The sequence below is a fragment of the Halichoeres trimaculatus genome, unplaced genomic scaffold (genome assembly GCF_033239565.1).
Source record: "Halichoeres trimaculatus isolate MK-OKI-2021-1 unplaced genomic scaffold, fHalTri1.1 fHalTri1_scaffold_8, whole genome shotgun sequence".
In the NCBI taxonomy this organism is placed as follows: Eukaryota; Metazoa; Chordata; class Actinopteri; order Labriformes; family Labridae; genus Halichoeres; species Halichoeres trimaculatus.
The window spans coordinates 16,725,958-16,751,730 of record NW_027437186.1 but is presented as its reverse complement, the minus strand read 5'-3'; the positions used below and the strand labels follow the sequence as shown (position 1 = coordinate 16,751,730).

At 40.2% G+C, this 25,773-nt stretch overlaps 1 protein-coding gene across 1 annotated transcript in view; it reads right to left on the bottom strand.

Annotated features, from left to right (window-relative positions):
• Positions 1-25,064, bottom strand: part of LOC141795307 (uncharacterized) — an 83,542-nt gene extending 58,478 nt beyond the window's left edge. The window contains exon 1 of the mRNA XM_074676139.1: positions 24,073-25,064. Coding sequence (XP_074532240.1) covers positions 24,073-24,183 — 111 coding nt within the window. The 5' untranslated portion in view covers positions 24,184-25,064. The remainder of the gene's footprint in view (positions 1-24,072) is intronic.
• Between the last annotated feature and the right edge of the window lie 709 nt (positions 25,065-25,773).

Sequence of the window (25,773 nt, the reverse complement as noted above, 5' to 3'; positions counted from 1 at the left end):
GACCCAGAACATATTTCATATTCTGGATCTTAGTATCCAGAATCTTGCCAGGATCTGGATCATACTTTTACATCTGTCAGAAATTATGGTGACCATGTCTTGTATTGTTTTGTGAAGAAATCCAACCATTTATTGTGGAGTTATATTCACATGTGGTGAAAACAGCCCTATCTCACAATGATAAAGAATCCTTTAAAAAACAAAAAATCCTGGATCCAGACGGTGATCCAGATCACCTCCAAAATTTTATCACTTCTTCCTTATCCCATTTTGAACATTTCCTGGAAATTTCATCAAGATCTGTTTATTATTGTTTGAGTTATGTTGTTCACAATCTTCTTGGTGGAGGTAAAAATAGTTCACACCCTGACATCATATATCACCAATCATACATCCGACTGCAGCTGCTTTGAAAGATATGGTGTAAAACAAACTCTATAAATCTAAACAGCTTGACGTTATGTGTTACGTTGATCACTGCCACTTCTGTACCTCCTGTGACAAATATCTGAACACTTGCTCTATGGAGTAATCACACACACATATGAAACAAAAACCAAAACACATGCTTATGTCCAAACTTTACATGTTCTGAATAAGGCACTCTCCTATCACAGTTTTCAGTTTGTAAAATGTGTGGCTTTCTTTCAGAACCACATTAATTTTGATTAAATGTTTATGTGATATTATTTTTTTTGTATCGTCATGCTTCAACATATACAGTATTAATATTCAGAGCTTAACACATTTATTAGACCACCACCCAGCGTGAAGTGTTTGCCATCTCTGCCCTAAATTAACAGTATGTTGCTGATTAATACATTTTTTTTATTATTTCTGTAATGAACAATCCACCCATATGTGTAAGCTCTTTAATCAAAATGATACATATTTTACAGTAAACTAAAATGATTGTTTCTATCCATGAATTTTCCAATGCACCATTTTACAAAGCGCAGAAAAAAGAAAGCACATTATTTCTTTTGATTGACAAATCACAGTTATTTGCTGTCATTCCTGAACAGAAAAGTGTTTTTTGGTGGTTGGATGTTATTCTAGAAAAATTTGTGACTTCTCAGAGCATTTCAGTGTTCAGTTCCTTACTCCTGTTCAAAATGGTGAAGCATAGAAAACTCACTGAGGAAGACAAAGTCCGAGTCGAAGCACTTCATGATGCTGGATGGTTTCTCGTTTCTATGACAGGTGGTTTAATAAATGTGTTAAGCACTTTATATGACAGTATAGTAATCCTCAAGTCTGACAAGTCGACACTAAACACACAGATAATGTTTAGTCTTTTCTGCTCAAGCTGTGGTTTTGAGACGTTTCTCTCCTTTTTTTTTCTTTTGCTGTGGCTCTTGAATTGCAATCGAAATCCATCTTAACTGCCCTGAACTATAAACTTTTTGAAGCCACTTTCCAGGCCCACATACGGTGAGAAATTGATACTCAAGAGAAAGGATTTCAGAGGAGAGGTGCTTGACAGTTTTCACCTCTCAACAAGAAGGTCCAGGCTGGGTTCAAACTCAGCTCAGCCCTCTAAGACTCGAGCGCTTAGAGAATCAAAATACGCCCAGATTGATTCTAAACTGTGAATAAATGCATGGATGGGTTTGTTTGTCCCTGTGCAGACCTCTGGAAGAGGGTCCTAGAAAAAAAAGGGCTTACTCCCAAATGCATATGAATATATTTACACCTTCAATTCTTATTTTCCTCTATTTGCACCTCTCTCTGTCCATCTGCCAACTAAAGCAGCCTCCTTTAGCCATTCTATCTTTCATCGATTTTATACTTTGAAGTAAATCTCAAACATTGTGTCAAAGGCATTCAGATCCACATATTTCTATATTAGTGGTGGCCAACCAGTCAGAGACCAAGAGCCACAAAAATTGCTGTGGTACTACAAAGAGCCACATCACACACCTGGTCTTACAAACTATCTATCTATCTATCTATCTATCTATCTATCTATCTATCTATCTATCTATCTATCTATCTATCTATCTATCTATCTATCTATCTATCTATCTATCTATCTAGGTAGCTATGAGCACATGAGTGATTGAGAGGATCACATGTAGAGAAGAGAAAATGAAACTTAAGTATTAATCTCATCACCCGAATATTGATCAATACTGATCCCAGTGTTGGATGAATGGATCGAAGAGCCACACACTAAAAGGCAAAGAGCCACATGCGGCTCGCGAGCCATAGGTTGGTCACCCCTGACATTAGTCAACTTACAATCCAGAGCTGTACATAACAGTCATCATCTGTCAATCCTACTTCAACCCAATCAACTTAACTGATGCATTTTGCCTCAGATCCATTTACATTCATACCACATCTCTCCTTCCTCATCCATACCCATAAACCCTTTAGCTTTTCTCCCACCATGCATTTCTACTCAATCTAATGTATACCTCTACGAGACCTGCAAGGTGGAAAATTCTCGGGGCCTGTAATCAAGTGCTGACAAATATTCATACCCATTATTGTATAAAATGTGTTAAAGCTGCTGGTTTGAGGAGTTTCCTGATGATAGCGGTGATACAAAATGTGCCTCTGCTAATGTTTGCTTCTTTTAGAGTCCAAGGTCTTCTAGTTATCCAATTAACATTCATAATTCACACATTAAAGCACATTTTCCAGGGAAGTCATAACTGTAGAAGTCTTTTCTTTGCCAAAACATGCAGTAAAAAGCAGTTTTTTTCAAATGAAGCAAGGATGTCCATTGAGGAGCCTTCTCATTGCTGCTTTGGTCCATGTAAGGGACATCATGTTACAGATTCAGGCCATGCTGCCTCAGCTTTGAAGGACATCTTTTCAGTTCTTCTTTGGTCTCCTGTTCCTCTCTTTTTATATCTCTCTTGTACAGAAAATGTTCACTGTATTCTCCCTCAGCTCAAACAATGCCGTGCATTGTGGGCGTGTACTCCCACATGTACTTCATGTGGTACAACCTGCAGACTCACTGGCTATTGGCGCTTTTCTGCTGTGTTGTAGACTGTGTGATGTATTCATTGTGTAAAAATTACCAAAGCTGGCCTCTGTTATTGATATGATTTTTTGCAGTCTTTTTGAAACCAGCCTGTAATTACTTCCTTTACCCTCCTTCATCATCTTTTAGAATAACATGCCTCCATTATTACGCTTCTAAACAGAATGCTATGGCATGTTCCTTTAAATCTTTGAAATACAGGTCTGCAAAATCCACAGCTGTTATTTGGTTTATAAGTAACAAGGAGAGAGGTTTTAACCTTGATGTCCAGACACTTTTAGACCTGCAACCAAACGTCAGAAACCTGGAAATATCCGGGACGAATGGGTCGACAGGCTGCGGTGAATGAAGAAACAAAGACAGCAGAGGCAGTTTGAGGATTGAAGACGACATCTGAGCCGCAGAGTCAACCACGAGGCGATAAACCAGACGGGGAGGGAATGGAGATGCTTTTCCACTACGAAACACAACCAATCACGTGGCATTTTACACTCAGCACAGTCGGTCACAAAGTGGCGGCTGGTGTGTGAAACATTCGACCAGATCAGACCGTGAGTTCTTGTACACACTTAGTGGTGCAGAGCCAATGTGACGCCTCGTCATTGTATGATTATTTTTTTAATAAACGTGGCCTTTTGTCTGTGCGAACCTGTCAGAATTAGATTAGTTTTCCACAGCAAGCATGGCCTTTACACATAAGCAAAAACACTGCAAGTAACACACAGACAGCTGGGAGCACACATACACACACACACACACACTCGAGGATAGACTTCCTATGTCTGAGGCCAATTCATTTTGCCACAAGTGGTCCCAGATTGGATCTGGTCAGAGTCCCATTACGCCTCACCTTGTCTGACCTTAAAGTGCCCTACTCCAACCCTTAACATGCACACCAACACACAACTTACACATGCACACATACACTGACAAATGTCACTCTCAGAACTATATTACACACACACACACACACACGCACACACTCACACACACATGCAGGTAGCCTTACCAAGACACCAGTCAGGTCACGAGGACCAGGAGCAGACACACACACACACGCAGACAGAGAGTTATTGATTGTGTGTAACGTTATCTAGATGGGATCATTTCTATTGATTTAGAAAGAGGGGTCACTCTGATCAATGCTATCTGCTCCTCTGCTGTGTCATTAGAGCAGAGCCTGAGTGCCAAAATATCGGACCATCTTTCTTTCCTCTTAGAAAGGCCACCGAGCTGGAGAGGGAATTACTGGTTTGATCTCAGGTATCAACAGCAGGGCTGACACTGCCGACGTGCCCCAGAGCAAGGGCATCTCTATGTCATCTGTTGTTTACGCTGTAGGGTCTGCCTGGAAGACTTGTACAGACTGTTGGCGAACAACCGCTGAACAGAGATAAGAGAGGTAGAAGATCACAAGGAAGACAGATTGAAGAAATAAACATGCTGTTGTGTAACGTGGTCTGGCGTCGTAGTAAAAATAGAAGAATTACATCTTTGAATTAATCCTCTCTGATCTTTAATTGTATGAGCAGAAGTTGTGCTTTTGTAGCCTGTTAAAAGAACTTTTACAGAACAGCTAGTTTACAAGCCGCCTGCTCGAAAATGTAACCTCGATACAAGAGGGGACAACATAAGGATGAGAAAAAACTTGAATAATCTCTGAAAATGTATTAACATTTGTTAGGTTTGTGTTGTTTGATGAAGGACTTAACCAACATCAGCTTAACGGAAAAACTTTGGTCTTAGATTGAAATGAAAAAAAAAACATAAAAAATAGAAAAAAAGATTTCATGCTGCATAAGTGTCTTAAAAAAGAAAAATGACTGAGCATCACATTTTTATAAATAATAACATAAAACAGCTTGCAACTGCTAAATGGAGAAAACTAAGGTACTCATTCCTCTTGTTCATTTGCTCCATGAGAAACACTCATCATTAGCTAGCTGCAGTTGTTAGTAGCAACCATAAACAGTAAAGAAACTGGGCATCATCTTGCGCGGCTCGAAGTAAGGTCACCTCGAAAAACTGCTTCCCCTGGTGACTGGCTCCAGTAGGTCAACAAATCCATGTTCCCCACAAGCGGCAACCTCTGGTCTGAGAATATGAGACAATGCGGAAGTGCTAAAATCTGCTGCTTCTTGAGTGTTGCCTCAAGGCTGGCTATTGGAAGTCACACACACACCAAGCCAAAAAAAGCCATTTTCAAAGCAGATATGAACCTATTTACAGCCTGGTTCAAAAAATGTCTCCTGTCTGAGGTGAATTTTTTTCTAACTCGGCTGTTCAGAGGATATTAAGATCACAAGCTCCCCCAATAAGGGGCACAGCTCAGGATCACGCGACCGACAGGCGCCCTATGGCTGTACGAGAAGCCCTTGCCACTACCAATATGGCCGCCATAGCCGATATGCTTCATTTTCTGCTTCAGAAACAGACAGGTGACATCAGTGAGACTACGTCCATGTTTTATACAGTCTATGGTTCCCACTATTCCAGATGAGCTGTGGTCAGATTTAAAAAAAAATACATAAAGCTTGTAGATATGTTTCTCACAATCTGTATGCTGTGATGTGAAGTTTTTATTGGGCTGCATTCTGTTCAAGTCCTCTTTTTTTCTTAAAAGTTTTGTTTTCATTAGTTTTTAGAGAAAAATAAAAAACAGGGTTGTGCTTTACATTTAATGATGATGGATGGCTACCATTTTTGTATAGTTTTTTCAGGATTAGAAAAACATTGGGGGAGAGCCAAGCCAAGATTGAACTTTTAAAAGGAAAAAAGAATTCAGATTCAGATTCTCTCAGAGTCCCACACAGTCTCTGCTGCACAGACTCAAGCTGCACATTGGCGGTCTGTCTGATCGGGGTGCTTTGGCTTCAGAACTGTACAATGGTAAAAAGTAGAGCCATGCTGTCCACTCTGTTCACAGTCTATGGTAGCAACTAGCTAATAGCACAGAAAGGATTACTTTCTTCAAGTTGAATTTCTGCTATATTTATGTATTTGTAATGTTTATGTGTCTTTGTCGTCACCTAATGGTTTGAGGAGTGAAACTGCAGCTTAGAGGCTCCTAGCTTGCCGCTGAGCTACAGGTGGGTGTTTGTGTAATTCTCCATTCAACGTTCAGATATCAAATGATTTTAAATGATCTGCAAATGACCACAAACATGAATAGAACTTAAAGTGAGGGTTACAGACTCTGAGGCATCAAAATAGTAACCTTACACACGGGTTGCATTCTGCTAACATGACAAGCTAATACTAGCTAGCTTACCATGTGTTGTCTGCCCCACTCGCCGCTGTATTCTCTCGTGCACATGCAGCATAATAACTAATTTTGATTGTAGCAAATTTATGTTGTGAATGATAATAGTAAAAAGATTGCATGACAGTCAAGGAGGTTTTTCCTCTCTCGTTAAAAAGAATGTTAAAGCGGTCAAGGAGTCTAGGTTGCACTGCATGGGGTTCGCCCTCGCACAGGTGGCCCAAGTTTCGAATCCAGCCTATGGGGTTCCTACTCTATCCACTGTCCTGTATCTGATTAAAGGCATAAAAATTTTGTTTATCCTTTCGTTTAGGCCAAGATAAAAGTGTATACTATCAGAGTGTGTCAGTAGATGTTCTGGCTCTTGTTCCTGTGTGTGTGTGTGTGTGTATGTGTGTGTGTATGTGTGTGTGTGTGTGTGTGTGTGTGTGTGTGTGTGTGTGTGTGTGTGTGTGTGTGTGTGTGTGTGTGTGTGTGTGTGTGTGTGTGTGTGTGTGTGTATGTGTGTGTGTGTGGCACGTACATGTCCCTCAGGCTGTTATGACCAGATGTGTCCCTCTCTACCCATCACTTTTTGCACCACTGCTCCTAAAACTTCATCGAGCGTACATTTATTTGCATATACACACAAACATCAAGGTTTGTCTTATAAAGGTTTATCATTGCAACTTTAATTAAAAACTTTCCCAGCAGGTGACAGCAAGACAATCTTATGACACAAACACAGAGTATTAATGAGTCAACATGTTGTAAAAGCCTGTCAGTTAAATACTTTTTCAGCTTCAAGGGTCTAATCAGGAATTACTGCTGTCGTTCCAGCTTGATTACTGCTTTCTACTCATTTTATTTTACTACAACAGGAGGCGACACCGCTTCAACACCTCCAGGTGCCTTCAGATGAAAACATTCCCTCGAGTATCGACAAAAATGTTTAAGGATTTATCTCACTTTCCTTTAGCTGTGAGGACACAAGGTTCACACAATGACAGGAGTGAATACGCTCCCCGTTCACGTACACACAGTCCCTCTTTATCTCTCTCTATCTATCTCCCTTTCTCACACACACTCACACACACATAAATACGCAGTCGCCTCCAGTCAAGCGTGTCTTATTGGCCTTCTGTTTGACTTCCTATTCGGCTCAGTGTGTGTCTGTGTGCGTCTCACAGAGAGGGTGTGAGAGATCCAGATGGAGATGGGTTTATAATCACGGGACAGTTGTTGTTTTTATTATTATTTTATCGTTGTTTTTACTGCTCACTAAACTGAGAATGAAGAGTGGAGAGGAGGTAGGAAAACAGAGGAGGGAACTAGGTGAGGAGAGCAGAGGAAGAGGAGATGAGAGAGGAAACTATTAAGGAAAAAGGAGGAGGACAGAGAGGTAATCGAAAGCAGGGGGTAACAAGGGCAAAGGTTTATGTAGAAACAATTAGAGGAGGGACTTGAATAAACAGGAAATAAAGGACTGGTAATAAAAAGGTAGAGGAGGATAAAGGGAGAAGGAATGAAAGGTGGATTGAAAAAGACAAAGGAGATGAGGGGAGAGCATGAGATAAGATCAAAGGATGTATCCCAAGAGAGAGATAGAGGAAGAAAAGGAGTGTTTAAAAAAAAAAAGACAGAAGAAAGGTAACAGGTGACAAAAAGAGAGAAAGGAGGAAAACTGAATGTAAGACAACAGTGAAGAGAGATAAGATGGGCAGTAAACAGTAAGAGGAGGGTTTTGCGGAGGAGCCATGGAGCAAATAAAAGATAAGACAGAGACAATTTTGCCAGTAGGTCTGTTTCCATACAGAATTAGTGCAAAGTTTTAAAACTTGTTTTTATGAAAGAGCTTAAAAAAATGCAAATTCATGCATCTTCCCGCCCACTACAGTGTCAGTAAAAGGGGAAATTTGCCAAATTTCAGTTGCTGTGGTAAATGCAGTCATTTGAGAAGGAGAATAAATCTCTGTTTGCAATAATGATCAAGACAGATTTTCAGGGCTTTATCTTGTTCCTACACGGACCAGGGTGCACTGGGTGTTAGCAGCCTCAGGCATGAATTTCTTTATTTGAGTTGCCAGTTTGACACCGTTTCCTTTCAGCACAAAAGAGGGCAGAATTTCAAATGTGAGCCGACTTAGCTGTCAGAAAACTAGCAACAACTTGAGGCCTTTTAAATACTATTAATTCAATCAATGGGTTCAAAAATCTGCAACAGTCTGTTTACTTTCCAGTACAGGGCTATTGAACCGTTACAAGAAAAGATGGAGCTAGATTTGTTTTGTCTTTCTTTCTAGTTTATGATTCGACTTCTTATTGTCTTTTTTATTATTGTAGATCAAAAGGGTAAAAACAAATAGATGCAGCTAATGTCTGGTGAAAACAGGGGAGGGCAAGTACAGAACGTAGAGAATGAGAAAAAGGCTGAAGGAAAGAAAGAAGAGAAACAGTAAAGCAGAAATAGATAAAGCCAAGTGGAGAAGAGGAGAGGACAGGTGGAGTAAAAGTGGGAGGAGAAGAGAGATGTGATGAAAGGAGGAAAAAAGACTAGAAGAAGGAGAGGGAGGTGCAAAGATAACGCGAATAAAGGAAGGGTGGAGAAAAATGAAAGGACAAGTTCAAATAGTAAAGTTTCCTGGAAGAAGAAAGAAGAAAGGCGAACAGTAATAAAAGAGACGAATCAAGGAAAGAAGAAGGAGGGAAGAGAAGTATGTGGAAACTGAAGCCAAAGATATTTTAGGTTGGTGTCACAAGAAAGACCCAGTCTGCCTAAGTCTGAAGAGGCGGTCTTGAACCGATTCACGTGAATTCCAGCACATTCAGAGAAACATGGTAACCCAGCATGTGCAAACAAAGAAGGCTGCTGTACAATGTTTGAATTATCACTGAGCACTTCCTGTTTTATCCTCTGTGTGGTTAAAGGTCCCATATTCTTCTCCTTTTCTACAGTTTAATATGGATCATTGATGTCTTCATGAAATGGTAGTAACATGTTTTGGTCTAAAAAGTCAATAAATAAAGCACAGCAGCATTGTTTCCAGGCTCTCGGAGCCACTGTGTTCAGAACGGTCTGATTTAGTGGGCGTGACCTTCATATGTAAATGAGCCACCGTCTTCTTCTTGGCAGATTTGCTCACTAACTACATGCCTACTGCCACCTTCTGTATCTGACTGTGAACATAAGTCTGGTACAATGTTACTTACTGTGAAGTGGAGGAGAGAGGAGTGGGGAGCAACTGTGCTTACAAAACAATCGTGCCTAACATGAAAATGCCTCTTAGAAAGACACTTAACAGATAGAAAAAAAAAAAGGGAAGGACCACTGGAGGAGAGAGGAGCAGAGAAGTTGCAAATGTCTGGTTGAGAGGACAGAGAAAACCAAGAACAAGTGCAGAAGCAAAAGACCGTTCGGATAAAGATGGGAGGAAAAAAATAAGTTAAAACAATGGAAAGAAAGGCAAAAAACTGAAAGAACGGTAATGGTGGAATGGTAAAGTGTATCAGCGATTGAGTAGAAAAGTAAAGTAAAGAAGGAGCCGTGGTTGAGGATTGGAGTTAAAACTGAACAAAAGAAAAAGCACAAGAAAGACAAAGGTGGCAAACTAAAAGCAGTCACAGGTGGGTATAAAAAGTGAAATCATACTTTACTGGTACAGAAGATGAATCTTGACACTTCAGTTAAAAGCTACTTTTTTAAAGGTCTCATATTATGCTTCTTTCTTGCAGTTTAGTATGGATCATTGATGTCTTCATAAAATGGTAGTAACATTTTTTGGTCTAAAAAGTCAATAAATCAAACACAGCAGCATTGTTTCCAGGCTCTTATAGCCCCTCTGTTCAGAACGGTCTGATTTAGTGGGCGTGACCTTCATATGTAAATGAGCCGCCGCTGATACCGCCCCGCTCTTCCACGTCACTGAGAGTGGTACCAAATGAACTCTAACCACTTATTCTTTTCCTCTTCCGAGATGGGCAGCTTGTGCATGAAACTATGTGGCTGTTTACAGCCAAAAACAAAGCAGTGATGGCTTTTCAACTTTGGCATTCTCTTCTCTCCAGCAGCGGGGAGGAGAGTGGGCGGGGAGGGGGTTTGGGGGTATCTACTCCAGTGGACCAATCAGGTCAGACTTTCTACTGATTGGTCAAAAAAGGGAATCAATGACATCGGCAAATCTCCAAAATCCAAACAGCTCTTTTAGGTCAGGATTATACATTCACAAGCACTACTAAGTACAGGTTTGTCATTAAATATCACATTTTGTGAGCTGGGAGGAAAGCCAAAGACCTAGAAATTGCACTAAAAGACTTAATTAAGTGATTTTTGCAAAATATGGGACCTTTAAGACCAAAATAAAACACAAAAAACTCTCTCTGAGTTTACCATTTTATATGTATATAAGTATGACAAAAGTGCAAAATAAAACTAACAAATGTCTGAGTTAAAGTTTTTTTTTAAAAAACAAGTGCAAAATAAAACAGTTTAACTTTTAACTCTCCCTGATTTATTCGTGTTGTTTGACCGGGATCTGACGCATATTAGCCGTGGTGTTAAACTGCAGCATGTTGTGGCAACTAGTGGCGAGGGAGATTTGCTATTTTGCTTTGAGCATTGGCTGCTGGTATTGACAGCCTTCACAAGTATGATACATTGAAAAAGGTAGCCTGATACTCGATACCAATACAAGTACTCACCTATCCGTAGCTCTGAGAACTCCCTACCTTCCCATGTGCATATGTGAAGTGGCAAAGCTTTAGGAGCAGAAGCTCCTCTTCTTCCCTCTCCTCCATATGCAGCCTTTACTCAACAAAGAGCCAAAACATCACTGAGTATACATGTGATGCTGGTGAAATCAGTCACAGCACAAAAGGAGGAGCTGGGGTGATAGTAGGTTGTTGAGCAGCTGGTGAAGTGGTTTAAATAGAGCTTCCTTTTTGACATTTAACAATTTAAAGAGTAGAAGGTAATCAGTAAGGGGGTGGCTTCAAATATTTTGGCTTCTATTATTAGAAGTGCTCATGTTGCCCATCTTTTTATACAGTCTTGAATTCGAAAGACGGCGTCTGTGAGCTCCTTACTCTTTGAGCAGTGAACTCAACCACAACACAGGGATATTAAAAGACCATTATTGTTGTTGTTCTGTACGCCAGCCTCCTGCTGGGGACAAAACAGGACTGCACTTTTTGTGTCAGTTTATAAACAAAGCTGCTGCACTGACCACAGTTATTGCAGGATCCTTTTATAAAACGACTCGTGCGTCAGGGGAAGGCAAACATTCACATTTGTCATGTTTGATTACAGGACTCGTCGAGTAGTCCTGACATCGCCACTGACAGAGCGCTGATCAGAGTACAAGACCCTGGACACCTTTAAAACCATGTTTCACCTTCTTCCTCTCCTCTGGCAGCAGATACAAGCATTCATTTGGCAGGATAAAACAGGCTTCATGCCCCGAGCAGTGACTGCTTTAAATAGCCTGTAACTGTGAGGGACTTGTGTTGTTTACAATAACTTTTATGTGCGCAGACTTCGAAGAGATTTCCTCCTCTACAAGGAATCTAGGAACAGAGTGAGAGAGGTCAACAAGTAGGGAAAAGTCAGTGAGAAGCAAGATTTCAGGCATTGAGGGAGAAAGGAGGATGAGAGGAACAACAGATGTGCAAATGAAATGTATGCAACAGGAAGAGAAGATAGAAAGAGGAGGGGATGAGGTGAGAGAAGAAAGATGAAAAGAGAAAGAGAAGGAAGGTAAAAGCAAACTTTCATCACAGCAAACTTTCCTCCTGAACATTTAATCACTTCTTACTTTTCTCCATCTGCTTCCATTTCCTCTGTCACTTTCTCCCTTTCAGTTTCTCTCTTTCTCTCTGTGTCCCACCCACCACATTCGCAGGGTTCATCTAAGTCACGTTGACGCCCACTCACCTCCAACATGCTACCTCAGTTTCCATGGTAATCGAGTAGTGACTGTGCTACATAAATATATGCTTTAACATTCGGCACTCCACAACTCATTAAGAACGTCTTTGGATGAAAAATTCATCTCTCAGGGTGTTGTTCTTCTTAAAGGGGCCACCGTGGTGAATTTAGAGCACTTTTTGATTTACTGAGCAAGTGTTTGTGAGCACTGGAAAAAAGCGGCTGAGCTCTGAACCTGTGAGGTAGTGAGGATGTAAAAGAGGGAGCCGCTCCGCTGAGCGCAACATGATGGTAAATGTGACCCCAGGGGGATTTCATGAGCACCAGAGAACATTCTTTATTCACGACTCATGAGAGAGTCAGAACAAAGCTTATTTGGGTATAAACGCTCCAACGCTGTGTTCACAGAATCAGTCATTCGTTCAGCATATTTAACATGTGTTAATATCAACCCTTTGAGAATCAGCGTCTCATGTTTTTGGAGAGCGGAGGAAAGTTCTCCTGACAGCAGAGAGGTATCAAACATATTGTGCCTGACATCATGAATGACCGAAACCAACACACACACAGACGGAGTCCCGCCTCCTCTCCCCCTCTACATCTGTTCCACTGGCCTCTGAATCTCAATGAGGGGATGTTTTCATATTGATTTTTCTGTCGTCACAAGCATATTTCAAACAGATTATCAGATCAATTATCTGTTACACTAACAGGCTGGACTCAGATATAGGCCCTGACCAATTTTAGAAACATTTAACACCTGAACTGTTTGAAAGAAATCTGTGGTTATTTTGATTTTGGATCAACAGATGCTAGATTTTAAAGGAGTGGCTGGATAACAGTGGCGGCTGCTGGTCAGTCAAGGAGGGAAAGCTCATTTTTTCAGGCCTACATCATAAAATTGTTTATTTATTTTAACTTAAATTCTACCCTCCATTCCTTTTCAAGAAAATGATCTGTGACCCTGTCGTACCAACCAGGTGTTTTTTCCAGGGATTTTACCAGTGTTCTCTCAACGCTCGTCGTTTCTAAGAAAGGTTAAGTCGCTGGGGAGCGATAAAGCCTCCAGATCAGTCCAGAACAACTGAGAAGATGCTCCAGTGGAGGGTTATACTTCAATCGCTGACTGGCTCATTTCACTGTCAATCAAAAAGGGATTCAGCCTCAGACAGATCATCCAATCATCATGCAGAAGCCGAGCGTCCAGGCCAGCCCACTGCCTCATAGACCCCCAGAGACGCTGAGCGTTCGATGGGCGGGACAAAGCCCAGCGTTTATCCAATGACCACCCAGTTTCAACAACCCACACTTCCACGCTGAAGTCAGGAGACACTCAGCATCCGACTGTGTTAAAGCGCTGAGACGCTGCGGGGGTGAATGAGAAGGAGGTCGAGCCAGTTACCTGTGATAGGTAGCTGATTCTGAACAAAAGATGAAGGAATTCTAGTGCATATTTTGTCAATGAAATGTACACACAGCAGTCCATATCACCACTTTTTGAAGACATTTTAGGGAAAGCTGAGCTTCCCTTGCAGTTTTAGAGCAATCGCCACTGCTTGATAAGCACTGTACCCCTCAATCCCACCAGAGGAGGGAGTTCACTAAAGGCGGGTACACACTACAGGATAATTGGCTTGATTTTTGTCCCTATTTCCCACTTACGATCAAAGCCAGTGAAAGTCTGATTGTCTGATGACGTCATGTGAGAATTTCCTGTGGTGTGGGGTGTGTTAAGAGTGATTTCTTCTGGTAGGAGCCGCTCGGAAGGCCTCCGATTCAGAGATCGTAGATAATGAACATGTTTGATTTTTGAGACTAAAAATCCTGTCGTGTGTGGGGTGCTTCATGAGGAGCCGAGCAGGTACAGCATGTAATGTCACGTGTACCGGAGCAAAGCCAATCAAGACGCGAGCTGACTCAGCTGACTGACCGGAGAGGAAGTAAGAAATCAGCCATCACCACAACCTTTTCCATAAGCCCTTTTCCTTTGTGTGTTTTTTTTGAAATTCTAGAGTCCATAAAACAAACACCTTTGCTTTTTCCCGTCATGTTTGTTTGCACCGAAGTCACGTTTTACTACGCAAGATTTTGAATATTGAGCGTGAAGAAGCTGAAGCTCTGCTGAAGAATCTGTTAGAATGAAGAATCTGTTGTCTTCTGAGTGCAGACCACACACTGTAAGATCAGGAGAGAGAAATCTTGTGCTATCTGTCTTTTGATATCATCAAGTGTGTTGTATCTAAGTGTGTGAAGTTTTGGAGAATCCTGTTATGTGTACCAGCCTTAATATTTGCACCACAGTTTACCAGCATCAAAGTTTTTGTGTTATTCAGCGAGACGATTTGGAAAAAGATGATCCAGATATCACGGGTGGAGTAGAATTGTTTTGCAATAGACCACAAATATCAGGCGTCCACTCACACAGAGTTAAACGTAATAACTGTTGGGTTTTATTCATGAGTGTGTTTTTAATGTTAATTATTAAACACTTAGAGGAAAGGCTCCTGTTCCTTGGTGTGTGTAAATAGAGTGAATGTATTTATGTTTATGTTCCCAGACGTCTACGTTTTATTATTCGGTGAGCATTTAGTAACAGCATATGCTGTGAGTCTCAGCAGTTGGCTTCTTGTCAAAGCCTAATGGCAGTGATGTTTCAGTGGGTCTCTGATTTTAGACGAAGCGTGAGGGTTTTATGGAGACAAAATTAAAGACATGAAGATTTCAAGGAGCATGGGCTTGTTGGGGTTTGCAAAAAACATGTTTTTCCAAAGTTGAATCACCATCAAGCAACTCATTAAGTCTGGTTTTGGTGATTTGCAAGCTGAGAGATGCTATTTATACTTTTGGAAGACAAAAATGATCAGGTGGTTAACAAGTTTGACTTTTTTTCCATCCTAAATCTGTTGAATGTTTTTGGGGTCATTCCATATGAAGACTCTTATGTACAGAAACTGAAAATAGATCTATGTGAGTGATGTTTATGTATTTGGGTTAATGCATGTTCCTTCTCCCCAATGCCTTAGTGGTGGTTTTGTACTTTTGGTTGCAAAGACAGATTCAGTAGTTGTGCAGATCCCGTGTTGTGGCATAAAATATTTTTGTTGATGGTCAACTCAGGGTACTCCTGTATGCATAGGTCTGTTTGTCTTATTTTCAATGCTTCTCACTGATGATGGTTTCTCTTTTTGAATCAGACATAAAGAGCTCTTTAAAAAGTTTCAAGATAAAATTCCAACTTTAAAACTTCACACTGTCTCACATGCTTCAAAATAACAACTTGTTGGTTTGGCCAAGTTGTCAGACTGTGTCAGAAATTTACACACCCATGTGCACACTGCTTTGTCACGCAAACACTCATGCATGGAGAAGAAAATACATGCACACACACACACACACTCGACACACACATGCACGCTTGCACTCTATCTCTCCCTTTGGAGCAGATGGCTCCACAGTCATAGCTGATGTTTCACACATCAATGAAGCACATCATGTACCCACAACTATACACAAACATACACATACACACACATGCACACACACAAACACACATACTCGTGGCATGCAAGTCACATCTTCTGAACACACAGAAAGTAACATGCTTGCAGTCATACCAACAATGTTAGACATCACACACACACACACACACACACACACACACACACACACAGGCACTGATACATGCAGTGGCTTAGTCATGAGCACAAATACATACACACGTGTGCGCGGTGTGTCCTCATCAGTGTTAATTTATGGAGTGAGGAGCCATGTTGTTGGCATCTTAGCCCAAACACACAGCCTTCACACACACACACACACACACACACACACACACACACACACACACACACACTTAAAGCTCTGAAGGCTGAGAGGCACTGGGTTATAGAGCAGTATTGTCATGGGTGTTGTTAGGCCTGATGTCAAATAGTCGATCGCACAGAGTGAGAATATTGCACCATAACCCGGCGGCTCAAGGACATTATTACTTTTACAAGACAGTCAGCAGCACCTGGGCTTTTAATTGAAAACACACAACACTGAAATACCGACTTCTAATAAAGAAAAAAAAAAAAAGCTGTATACAATCACATCTTCCCTGAGTTTTTTCAAATTTTTCCCCAGTCATGAGCTTCTGAACACAAAGTGCTTCCTCGAGAGCAAAAGAGCACTTCACACACCCGGCTCAGGAAGCCTCCAAAACAAAATAAATTGCGAGAAAAAATATCTCTGCAGAGAATAAATTATGTGCTCAGAAGGAATTTGATGTCAAATTTTGTGCCAAGTGGGGTGTAGAAAATCAGCGTTATTTAACTTACTGGAATCAATGTTTCTATAGCAACACAACTGTGGCCTCACTGATATTGGGAAAGGTGTGAAAAATTTGCTGACAGCTGGTGGGCTATCATGAATTGATGCTGCAGTGAAGTGACAGTGTGAACTACCTGAGTTTTAGAAAAAAACATGCAAACACACACAGGATGCATGCATGTTCACTTCCTGAATGACTTTAAACGTTGTTATAATAGATGAAGGCTTTAGAGCACGCGGTGTGGTTTTTAAAGACGAGCAGTGTTGACAGCATGAATAGTAACACAGAGAGACACAGGCAACATGCCCAAATATCCCTGGCACAGTCAGGCAATTAAGGTAGAGGGAAAAATAAAAACATTTTATTCAGGGTGTTAGGATGATTTATTTTGCCTTTAAAGAGGAGAGAAGAGGGTGATATCAGCATGCAATGTGAGATGTGTTTGCTGTCTGCAGCCGCTAAACGCTCACCCGTCGAACAACAAAGTGTCCAAATTTTCAGGAAATGAGGATTAAGTCTAAGAGTACAGCTATGAAACAGGGAAAGATTATGCTGCAGTGGTTTGAATTTGATATTATCCTCTGAGATTAAAAAGCAGAGAAGATATAGACTGCTGAAAGAGTGATTTCTTAAAGGGTCATTACGTACTTTAAGGGAATAAATGGTGCCACTACCTGCAGCAACGAAGGTGAGAAAATAAGAACGTCTGATAAGTTGATTTCGTTTTTGTTTTGAAGAATTATTATAAAACCTTTCAAACAAACAATCTTCCAGAATATGTGTAGGGACAGCCGCACTGTTTAGGAGGCTATAGGAAGTAGGGATGCACGGGCCAATACTGATATCTGATATTGAAATTGCTGTTATGGCCAATAACCAATATTTACAGATATCAATTTTGGTTAAAAAAAAAAAAAAAAAAAAACTGAGATGATCAAATTGTGAAACTAAATATTTCAATATCTCTCTTTACTTTTAAACTTGTTTTCTTTGTTTTGGTGTTTACATAGTCATAGAAAACAATATCAATTGGGACTTCAGAGATCATTCAAGATGCTCTGAAAATGTCTACTATTTACTCACATTTAATGAGTCAATATCGGCTCACTTTTACACATTGGCTGATGCAGATATGTAAAAAAGATGACCAATATGGGCCGGTAATGATACTGATATATTGTGCATCCCTAACAGGCCATGCTCGACAGCCCCTTAGTTTATAGCCCCACTCTTCATGCAGCGATCTGAGTGGGCAGAGATGCTGATTGGCTGCCTGGGTGTATTAGAAAACCGCCCAACCAATCAGTTTGCTTGATCTTGTCACTCTGATCTCACCGTGGGAAAAAACAGACAAGAGATAGAGAGAGAGGACAGGACGTCTCGGCTGGTATAATTTAACCACTGGTTGTATAATATTTGGGCGTAGTGTTTGTAAAATCACCCATTCAGTTTTGAAGCTCCACGTTTGTGGGGGCCATATTAAAAAGGCCAAACTCAACCTAGCTCTGCTTTCAGTTTGGGTAAAGCAAAAAGGCAACTTTTTGTTTTTTTATGTTTTACTGCTGTGATACAAAGCACTAGAGTAATTTAGAGAAAAAATTAGTTTCAGGGGATAAAAGAGTCATTCACAGCAGATCAATCCCACACCCATGAAGGGAAATGGATATGTTTATTTCGCAAAATCAACTCTCTGAACTCCCATTTTTTCCTGATCTGACGGTTCTTTTTTCCAATTTATGATGCTGTCATGTTATTGTGATCATGGCCAAAAACAAAAAAAAAAAAAGCAACAACAAAAAAGTCTAAAAATATAATTGAAATATTTGTTGAAAACTCAGAAGGAAAAAATCAAATTTGATCAACCAAACAAGTCTACAACTTTACTGTTCATTTCTTCTTTGGTGAAATACTGGAAGTGAGGCGAAGAGAGTGTTTAACCAAAGCTGTACAGAAGAAAAAAAAGGAAGAAAGAAATTAAGCAGCAAGTACAAGAAGTTTTTAACAATATGCAAACTAAATCAAAACCACAAGCTGGTGCAGGGATAGAGAGCCTGAGTGGGAGACCACAACTAACCACGCTAATATCTTTGGTTCGATGCACATAGACCATGTTTTTTGGTTTTGGGGGGTTTGGAGGTTTTTGTAAAAAGTGTTTGTCAACAGCAGGTGAATGACCTGCAAGGCCTCTGGTTTTGCTTCCAACATGACTCAATAATAGGCAGACTCAACAACAAGTGACATCTTTAATGAGCTTTAGCATAAAACTAAACACACGTACATGATGTATATATTATCTGTGAAGTGTTTTATTTTTGTTTGTTAGTTTGTTTATTTTTTGGTTGAAAAGCTTTAGACTTCTCAACCAAACTGGTGGGTTTTGGGGAGTTTTAGGATGTCCTGTCTTCTCTTCTCACTCTGTGGTTTCCTTTTTCTGTACATAATTATCTTTCTTTCTATTTATACTCTTCCTTAAAACTTGCACTGCTGCCTGATATCTTAAAAAAATAAAAAGAAATAAAAAGAAAAAGATTCTTATGCAGATAGATTTTTTATACATATTTTATTTTTTTTTATATTTATCACTGTGACTTACATGGATGCTGCTTGAAATTTTGTTGTACACTGTGCAATGACAATAAAAAGGATTCTGATTCTGATTCTGATTCTGATTCTGATGTGCAGTGTCTCCACCTCATATACTTTTTCAGCCTAGCTAGCAAGTGGAACTCTTCTGGCACCTTTTTGTTTTAACTTCTTAAGACCTGAGCTTTTGTATCCTGTGCAGTTTCTAATTCACCTTGCTATTTGGGATAAGTAAGGCTTAATAAGTATAAAAACTAAACTTGGTCTTTGTATGGGAAGTTGACTATTTGTTTTCAGAATTCACTATTAGTTGTTTGTTATTGTACTTATACTTGTTTTGTTTTGTTTTTTTTCACTAAAATGGGTGTAATGTTGGGATTTCACCTAAAGATAATGTGGGCAGTGTCCCTAGATGTGGCTAAAAGGTCAAAGTTTAAAAAATGTATCATGGATTTGAGAGGCAGAAATGTAACGTCCATATATGTGGACACAGGGTCTTAAGAGTTCATGACACTACTGTAAAAAGTAAAAAAAAAAGAAAAAATAAATAAAAAAAAAAAAAAAGAAAAATTGATAATGTTTGAAAATGAAGAGTATGTCACTTCTACAACGTGTTGTGCAACAAGTGTGAGGCAATGTTGCCATATCAGTCTTTATTTAGACACAGTTACCATGCAATTAAAACTCAGGGCTAAGAAGTGTTTGTGCAGATCTGTAGTTCACTGTGATTTTATATATAGACTGGTATGAATTCACTTTTAAAACTTGCTTTTTCCACTTCATAGATCAAGCTGGTGGTTTTGCAAACTCTAATGTAAGTTTTAAAGTATATATTTAATAAGATTTTGTTCATTATGACTGGAGATGAAACATCTTTGCATAAACATGATGCTAAACTTAAGTTCAAAGCAAACTGCAGACACTCCTCCATCCCACTGATCTCTCACTTAACACTTTTCTGGCTTCAAACCGCTTCCTGTCTCTGCCCTCCTCTTTTGTGCTGGCACCAACATACGTTTCTCATTTCCCATGCACACAGCCTGTTATGTGAGTTTTAAAGATGTGATCATTTCATTAAATTTCATCAGACCTGCCTGCACTGGAGAAGTTGGAGATAAAATTAGCTCTGGTACACGAGAACCCAAGGTGACTGGTGATCGTCATGTGTGTGGTTGTTCGCCAATTAAATCTCTTGATATAGCTTTCTATTCTTGGACGAGGTGACGAACACTGTTGAATGCGTGCCTTCGTTTTCATGTGTGGGTAATTAGACAGGACTTATTTATGTTATCAGTAGAAGCTTTACCTTATGCTTTCAGAGTTTCATTTTATTCTGATAAGTCTGAAAACTCCCTCTTTCCTCTCTCTGTGTCTAAAGGTGCTAAAACAGTGTCATTAGTTTGTCATCTTTTTTGTTGAAGCACAATAATCCTTTTAAGTCTTTGAGTCAAACTCTTCTTTTATAGTCTGTGTGAAATTTGGTTATAAATCTAAACAAAGGCAGAAAAAAAGATCAAGAAAAAGAGTAAGATATCCTCAGAAAAAAAGAAGACATGAGATGGTTTTCCTGAGAAACATGAAAGTTGTTGCAGCCCAAAAGTGACATTTAGAAACATTAAGTGACAAAGACCTCTCCAAGCTGGAGTGATTACAACTCATATTGAAAATCTACCAGTTTCACAAAGTATGCAGGAGGAGGAGGAGGAGGAGGAGGAGGTGGGTGTGGGAACTTTTCTTTTGGGATCCTGACATCCCAAGAGTCCAATGTGTTCAGATCTGAACCAGCATCAGAGACAGACTGTGAGCACATATAAAAAAAACAACACAGGGATAAAAATCAGTAAGGTCTCTGCAGAGATACTGATGCCTGAAATCACCAAAATGGTGCGTGCACATTTTTTACAGCAGGTTTCATGAACATAATGACCCTTAGGGAAAAAATGATTATAAAAGAAAAACCTTGAAATGTAGAGGTTTCTTTTTCCTTTCTGTTTTTACTGGGGTAACCTGACATTTTCAACCCTCTCGCTATTCTAAAATCAGAGACATATGAATAAGATAAACCCAGTAAACAAGCAGACTGTGTCTGTTATTAACTGCTATTGTTATTATTTGATTTATACATTGCAAATGATATTATTATGGAATACTACTCATTTAAAAAAAGTGACTTTAACTTCCCTAAAAGATGGTATCCAAAGTTGGTTTCTTTAACAATAATCACCAGTCTGAACCAGCAGCAGCAAAGATCCGGCAGCATTTGAAATTAAAGCTTCACTATCTGTAGCCATATGGTTTGGGCCTGAAGACGACCCAGTGAGCATTTTTCCAGTGACAAAAACTCTATGGAAATGTGACGTTTTTTCACCAACTAGGGATCATAAAAAACAACCATGCTTGAGGCCAAATTTCACCAGAAAATCTGCTTCAGTCACATGATTCTTCTCACACACACGCGTACATATTAACAGTGATTTTTAAGTCATTTGAAACCATGACTTGAACGACTGTAGAACGGTGCATCACAGTTACCAGTGAAGAAGTTAAAGGAATGAGGAGGTCATGCAGCTGCTTTTCATATTACTGTCCATCAGCTATTTCAGCACCCAAGGGACTCTTCAGCATCGTAATCAGAGCTGTACAGCTTGAGTACAAGTGGATGCATGTTTTCTTTAGCCTTCTGTCTCTGAACCTTTCTAGTAAGATGAAATGGCCCATAAGGCCTTGAGTTTATGATTACTGGAGGAAAATAAAATTTGTTTACATCATGTTTTTGCAGCCTTTTTCAGCAAATGAAACTATCACAGATACAACCACAAAAAAAATTAATAATCAAACTCAAAATTATGAGATAAAATTATCTCACATATACTTCATCAACATAGAAAATCCTGAACCCTTATTCCCTGAAGAGAAAAATTAAGCAGTTTGTAAAAGCTTCAGTTTTGACCGACCAATAAAAGCAAATGTTTCCAGAAGACATAGACATCAAGTGACAATCCATCTCCTACCTTTGTCTTGATTTTTAAAAGATGACACATAGGTTGTGATAGGAGCGATTAGAAGACTCTTCCAAATGTGACCCTATTGAAGCTCAGTCCGTTCACCGTTACAGGAATAAAAAATCAAAGCGTGAGCAGAAGTGACCGCACACTCAGGCTCTAAAAATTGATCGATGTGTTTTTATTAACTCTGATTGGAGCCCCATTTTTTATGCAGCTCTTCATTATGTGCCAAAGACTAACAGACGCAGTTTTTCTGATTATCATCCTAAAGCTCCTGCGTTTGGCTTTGAAGTTACATTGTTAGATGTGATAACAAATCCTTATCTCTGCTGTTACCCATATTTGGGATTTGCCCCTTAAGAATTCATTTTGGTATTCATTTGAAGCCATAAACACCAGCGTTATGCAAGTGTTACATTATGCATTCATGTGATAATGAAAAAGGTCCAACATCTGCATGCCAAGTTGTTGCAGCCAAACACTGTTTTAATAAGACGGCCAATAAAACAGCACAAACACTCGGCTGCAGCTGCAGGACACTCGAGCGCTGCCGCAGCCTCTGTTATGTTTCTACAGTTAATTACAGTCTGAGTCAGGTGCATTGTTGATTCACTGTAGGCCAGTCACTCACACAGACTGATGGCCCCATCAGCTCTCTGTGGCACCTCATCATAAGTTAAGATTTATGTTGCTTATTAAAAGTATTGACACAACTTAAAATGAAATATGATGACTGAGATACAAACAGGCACGGAGACAGAACAAAGACGAGAAACTGTGCGTTTAAGTCATCACTGTTCAACACAAAACGTAGTCAGTACATGACTCAATTTTTTTATCATTTCACTCTAAAACAAGCATGTTTTACACAGACTAAACCTGACACTGTGTTTAAAATGAGTCCTCCTGAGGCTTAAAGGAGCATCTTGAGCGTACTGTACGCTCACCTCCTCCATCTCCTCTCGTATGATGTCTCTCTTCAAAGCTTGTTGGAAATTTTTTTGTTGCTTCACTGCAAGTACTTGCTGTAATCATGTTTGCCTGTACCATCCAGTAAGAGTGACAGAGAGTGAAAGAACAAGGTTTAACTGGAGTTGAGATTAAGAGAAAAAAAAAAAAAGTAAAGAGATTCTGTGACTCATCTGGTCGCAATGATTCTTCCCACACAGCTTCAAGACTGCACACCGCAGCAAGTTTCCCTCAACTCCTGTTCATTCACAATTTAATAAAAGCACCCAGATTTTTTTTTATTAGCACAGTATTGTTTTTCAGATAAATTCATTTTTAAATTTTTGCTGCTTCTTTACTTCTTTACTTTAAAAGCCTTTTAAAAAAGGAGGCTGTGAATAAAGGACTGAAATCTTGTGTAAAAAATTGTGCACCAAACCTTGTAAACACTTTACTTCTGCATGTGTTTCTTGTAAAGGAGCATAAGTGCTGTGTCAGACTGAGGCTAAATGTAAGGAGAAAAACCTCTCTTGACTTCTCACTGACCTCAAACATCAAACATTTAAAATGTAGGACGCAAGATGCCAAACATGTTTAAGTGCAGTCGCGGAGCTCGAGGAGCTCTTAGTGTGAGAGAGGAGGGAAAACCCTCTCCAGCTTACCCACCCCCGTCTTTCTGCATCTTTCTGCCTCCAAGTCAATTAACCTAATGGAAGTGGCAATTAATTAACCCAGCAAACACGATGATTAAGGAGCTGACAATCAAGCGAGTGGGAGTGGTTTTACTGATGCTGATTTAGAGGTAATGGCTTTTCTTTGATGGAGCACATAAAAAAACAAAGAGGCACATGCACTCTGGATTAGACTGGATTTATGTCGATTAAAGGAGTTCAAAGCTGAAATGAGTCAGAAAGAAACTTTAAAGTTTGACTTTCTCACAGCAGTAAACCTGCTGTGAGGACTTCAAACTCTACAAAATAAAGCACCTCAGCTTTTCTCTTTTTTTCTGTCTCCCAGCAAACTAAGAAGTCAAAAATACTAAAGACAACAAGGCCTTACCGTGCTTCTTTGTCCGGTGGTTCCTATTGGTCCTCTGAACACCCCTTTGATGCTCCTCAGCTGTCCATCTCGCAGGTGGGTGGAACTGATCACAATGTAGTAGCACGCCATTGGATTTGACTAAGTTTGACAAACTTTGAGAACAATCAATCTGCAGAAAAAAGGTGTTCTCCTCCTCCTCAGTCTTCTGCTCCTGCTCTCCTTATTTCCTCCTCTGCTTTATGAAGAAGAGGGACCCCGTAACAAAAAAAAAAAGAGAGAAGGAGGAGTGCCCCCTCCTCCCCTGCTGCTGCTCTGATTTATTCTCTGTCTTCTGGAAGTTTTGAGCCGGTGACTCTCTGACTCTCCGCTCGTCTTCCCTCAGCTTCTGTCTCTTTTTAAATATTTCACCCTCTGCTCCTCCTTCCCCTCCGCTCTTATCTTTTTCTCTTCCTCTAAATGTTTTTATTCTCTTTCTAAATTCTCTTCAGGTCTCCCTTTAATTATTTCTAAGTCCTATTCCTCTCCAGATGTTTTGCTTCCATCTTTCATTCATCAATCTTTCCTTGTCATTGACTCTTACTCTCTCCTCCTCCTCCCTTATTCTTGCTGAGTCGAAATTTCTTCCCGAAATCTCAGCTCCCTCATTGATCAGCCTTGCAGTTCCTCTAACTATCTCCCGCCGGCTGCCTTTCCTCTCCCTCCACTTCAACCTCCCCTTTTGTTTTCCCTCCCTCTTTGTCTCCCTCTTAGTGGAAAGGAGGGATACTTTCCTCTCCCCCTCTTTCTCCTGTCTTTGTTTCTCTCTTTGCCTCCTTGTTAGTGAGGAGCTGAAGAACTCAGTCTTTTTCTGTCAGAGGCGGCGTGCGGCTTCCTCTCAGATGCTCCTCTCCTCTCCTCTGCTGCCTGCGCTGCATGTGCTCGCTCTGCTCCCTCCCTCCTCCTCCTCCCTCTCTCTGCTGATCTCTTGCTCTGTGGCCAGCAGAGTGGTTTGCTCCTCAGTTACCCGCGGTTACCATCTGCCCTTTTAACGCATGGAGTGCTGACGCTTGCTCTCTCCTCCCCTCCTCCCTCTCCAGCTCCATCTCCATCCCTCCCTCTCTCCTCCATCCCTCTCTTCCTCTCTGCCTCTCCTCTTGCTGTCTTTCTTCTCGCTTTAATCATCTCCTTCTCTCCCTTCTTCTCTCTTTCTCTCGAGCCAAAGGAGACAAGCTCCACCTACTGGCAAGCAGGAAACATACAGAGAGGGAAGAGGGAGAAACAGCAGGAGGTAATCTTCTACTCTTCCCAGGTTGTCTTTGAAAAACTATATTTTATCTATCTTAATGCAAACAAGTGTTAATGAATGAGCATGAGCTACAGCTGGCGGTGAGTTCGTGGTATTGTTGGGGCCACTGCTATGAAGGTCAGATCCCTGATTATGTTTTGGGGTTTTAAATATAGAAAACATTTAGAGCCACAAATACAGACGTGTAATCACGCTCAGTTGTGGGAAATTTCACACTTGTATTAAGAGGCATACAATATTGATGGAGAGCGTAAAACAGATAGAGGATGTACCATTAGTGCATCACCCTTTTAAAAATATTGAATTAAGGGGCAACAACAACCTACAGTGATGAAAAATGAAGGTGTTAATAAGGAAGTTCAAAAACTGCAGTTCCTCAAATGTCCACTTGATTTATTCTGTTTCAGTCCGTCTTGTTGCAGATAATGTGCAGC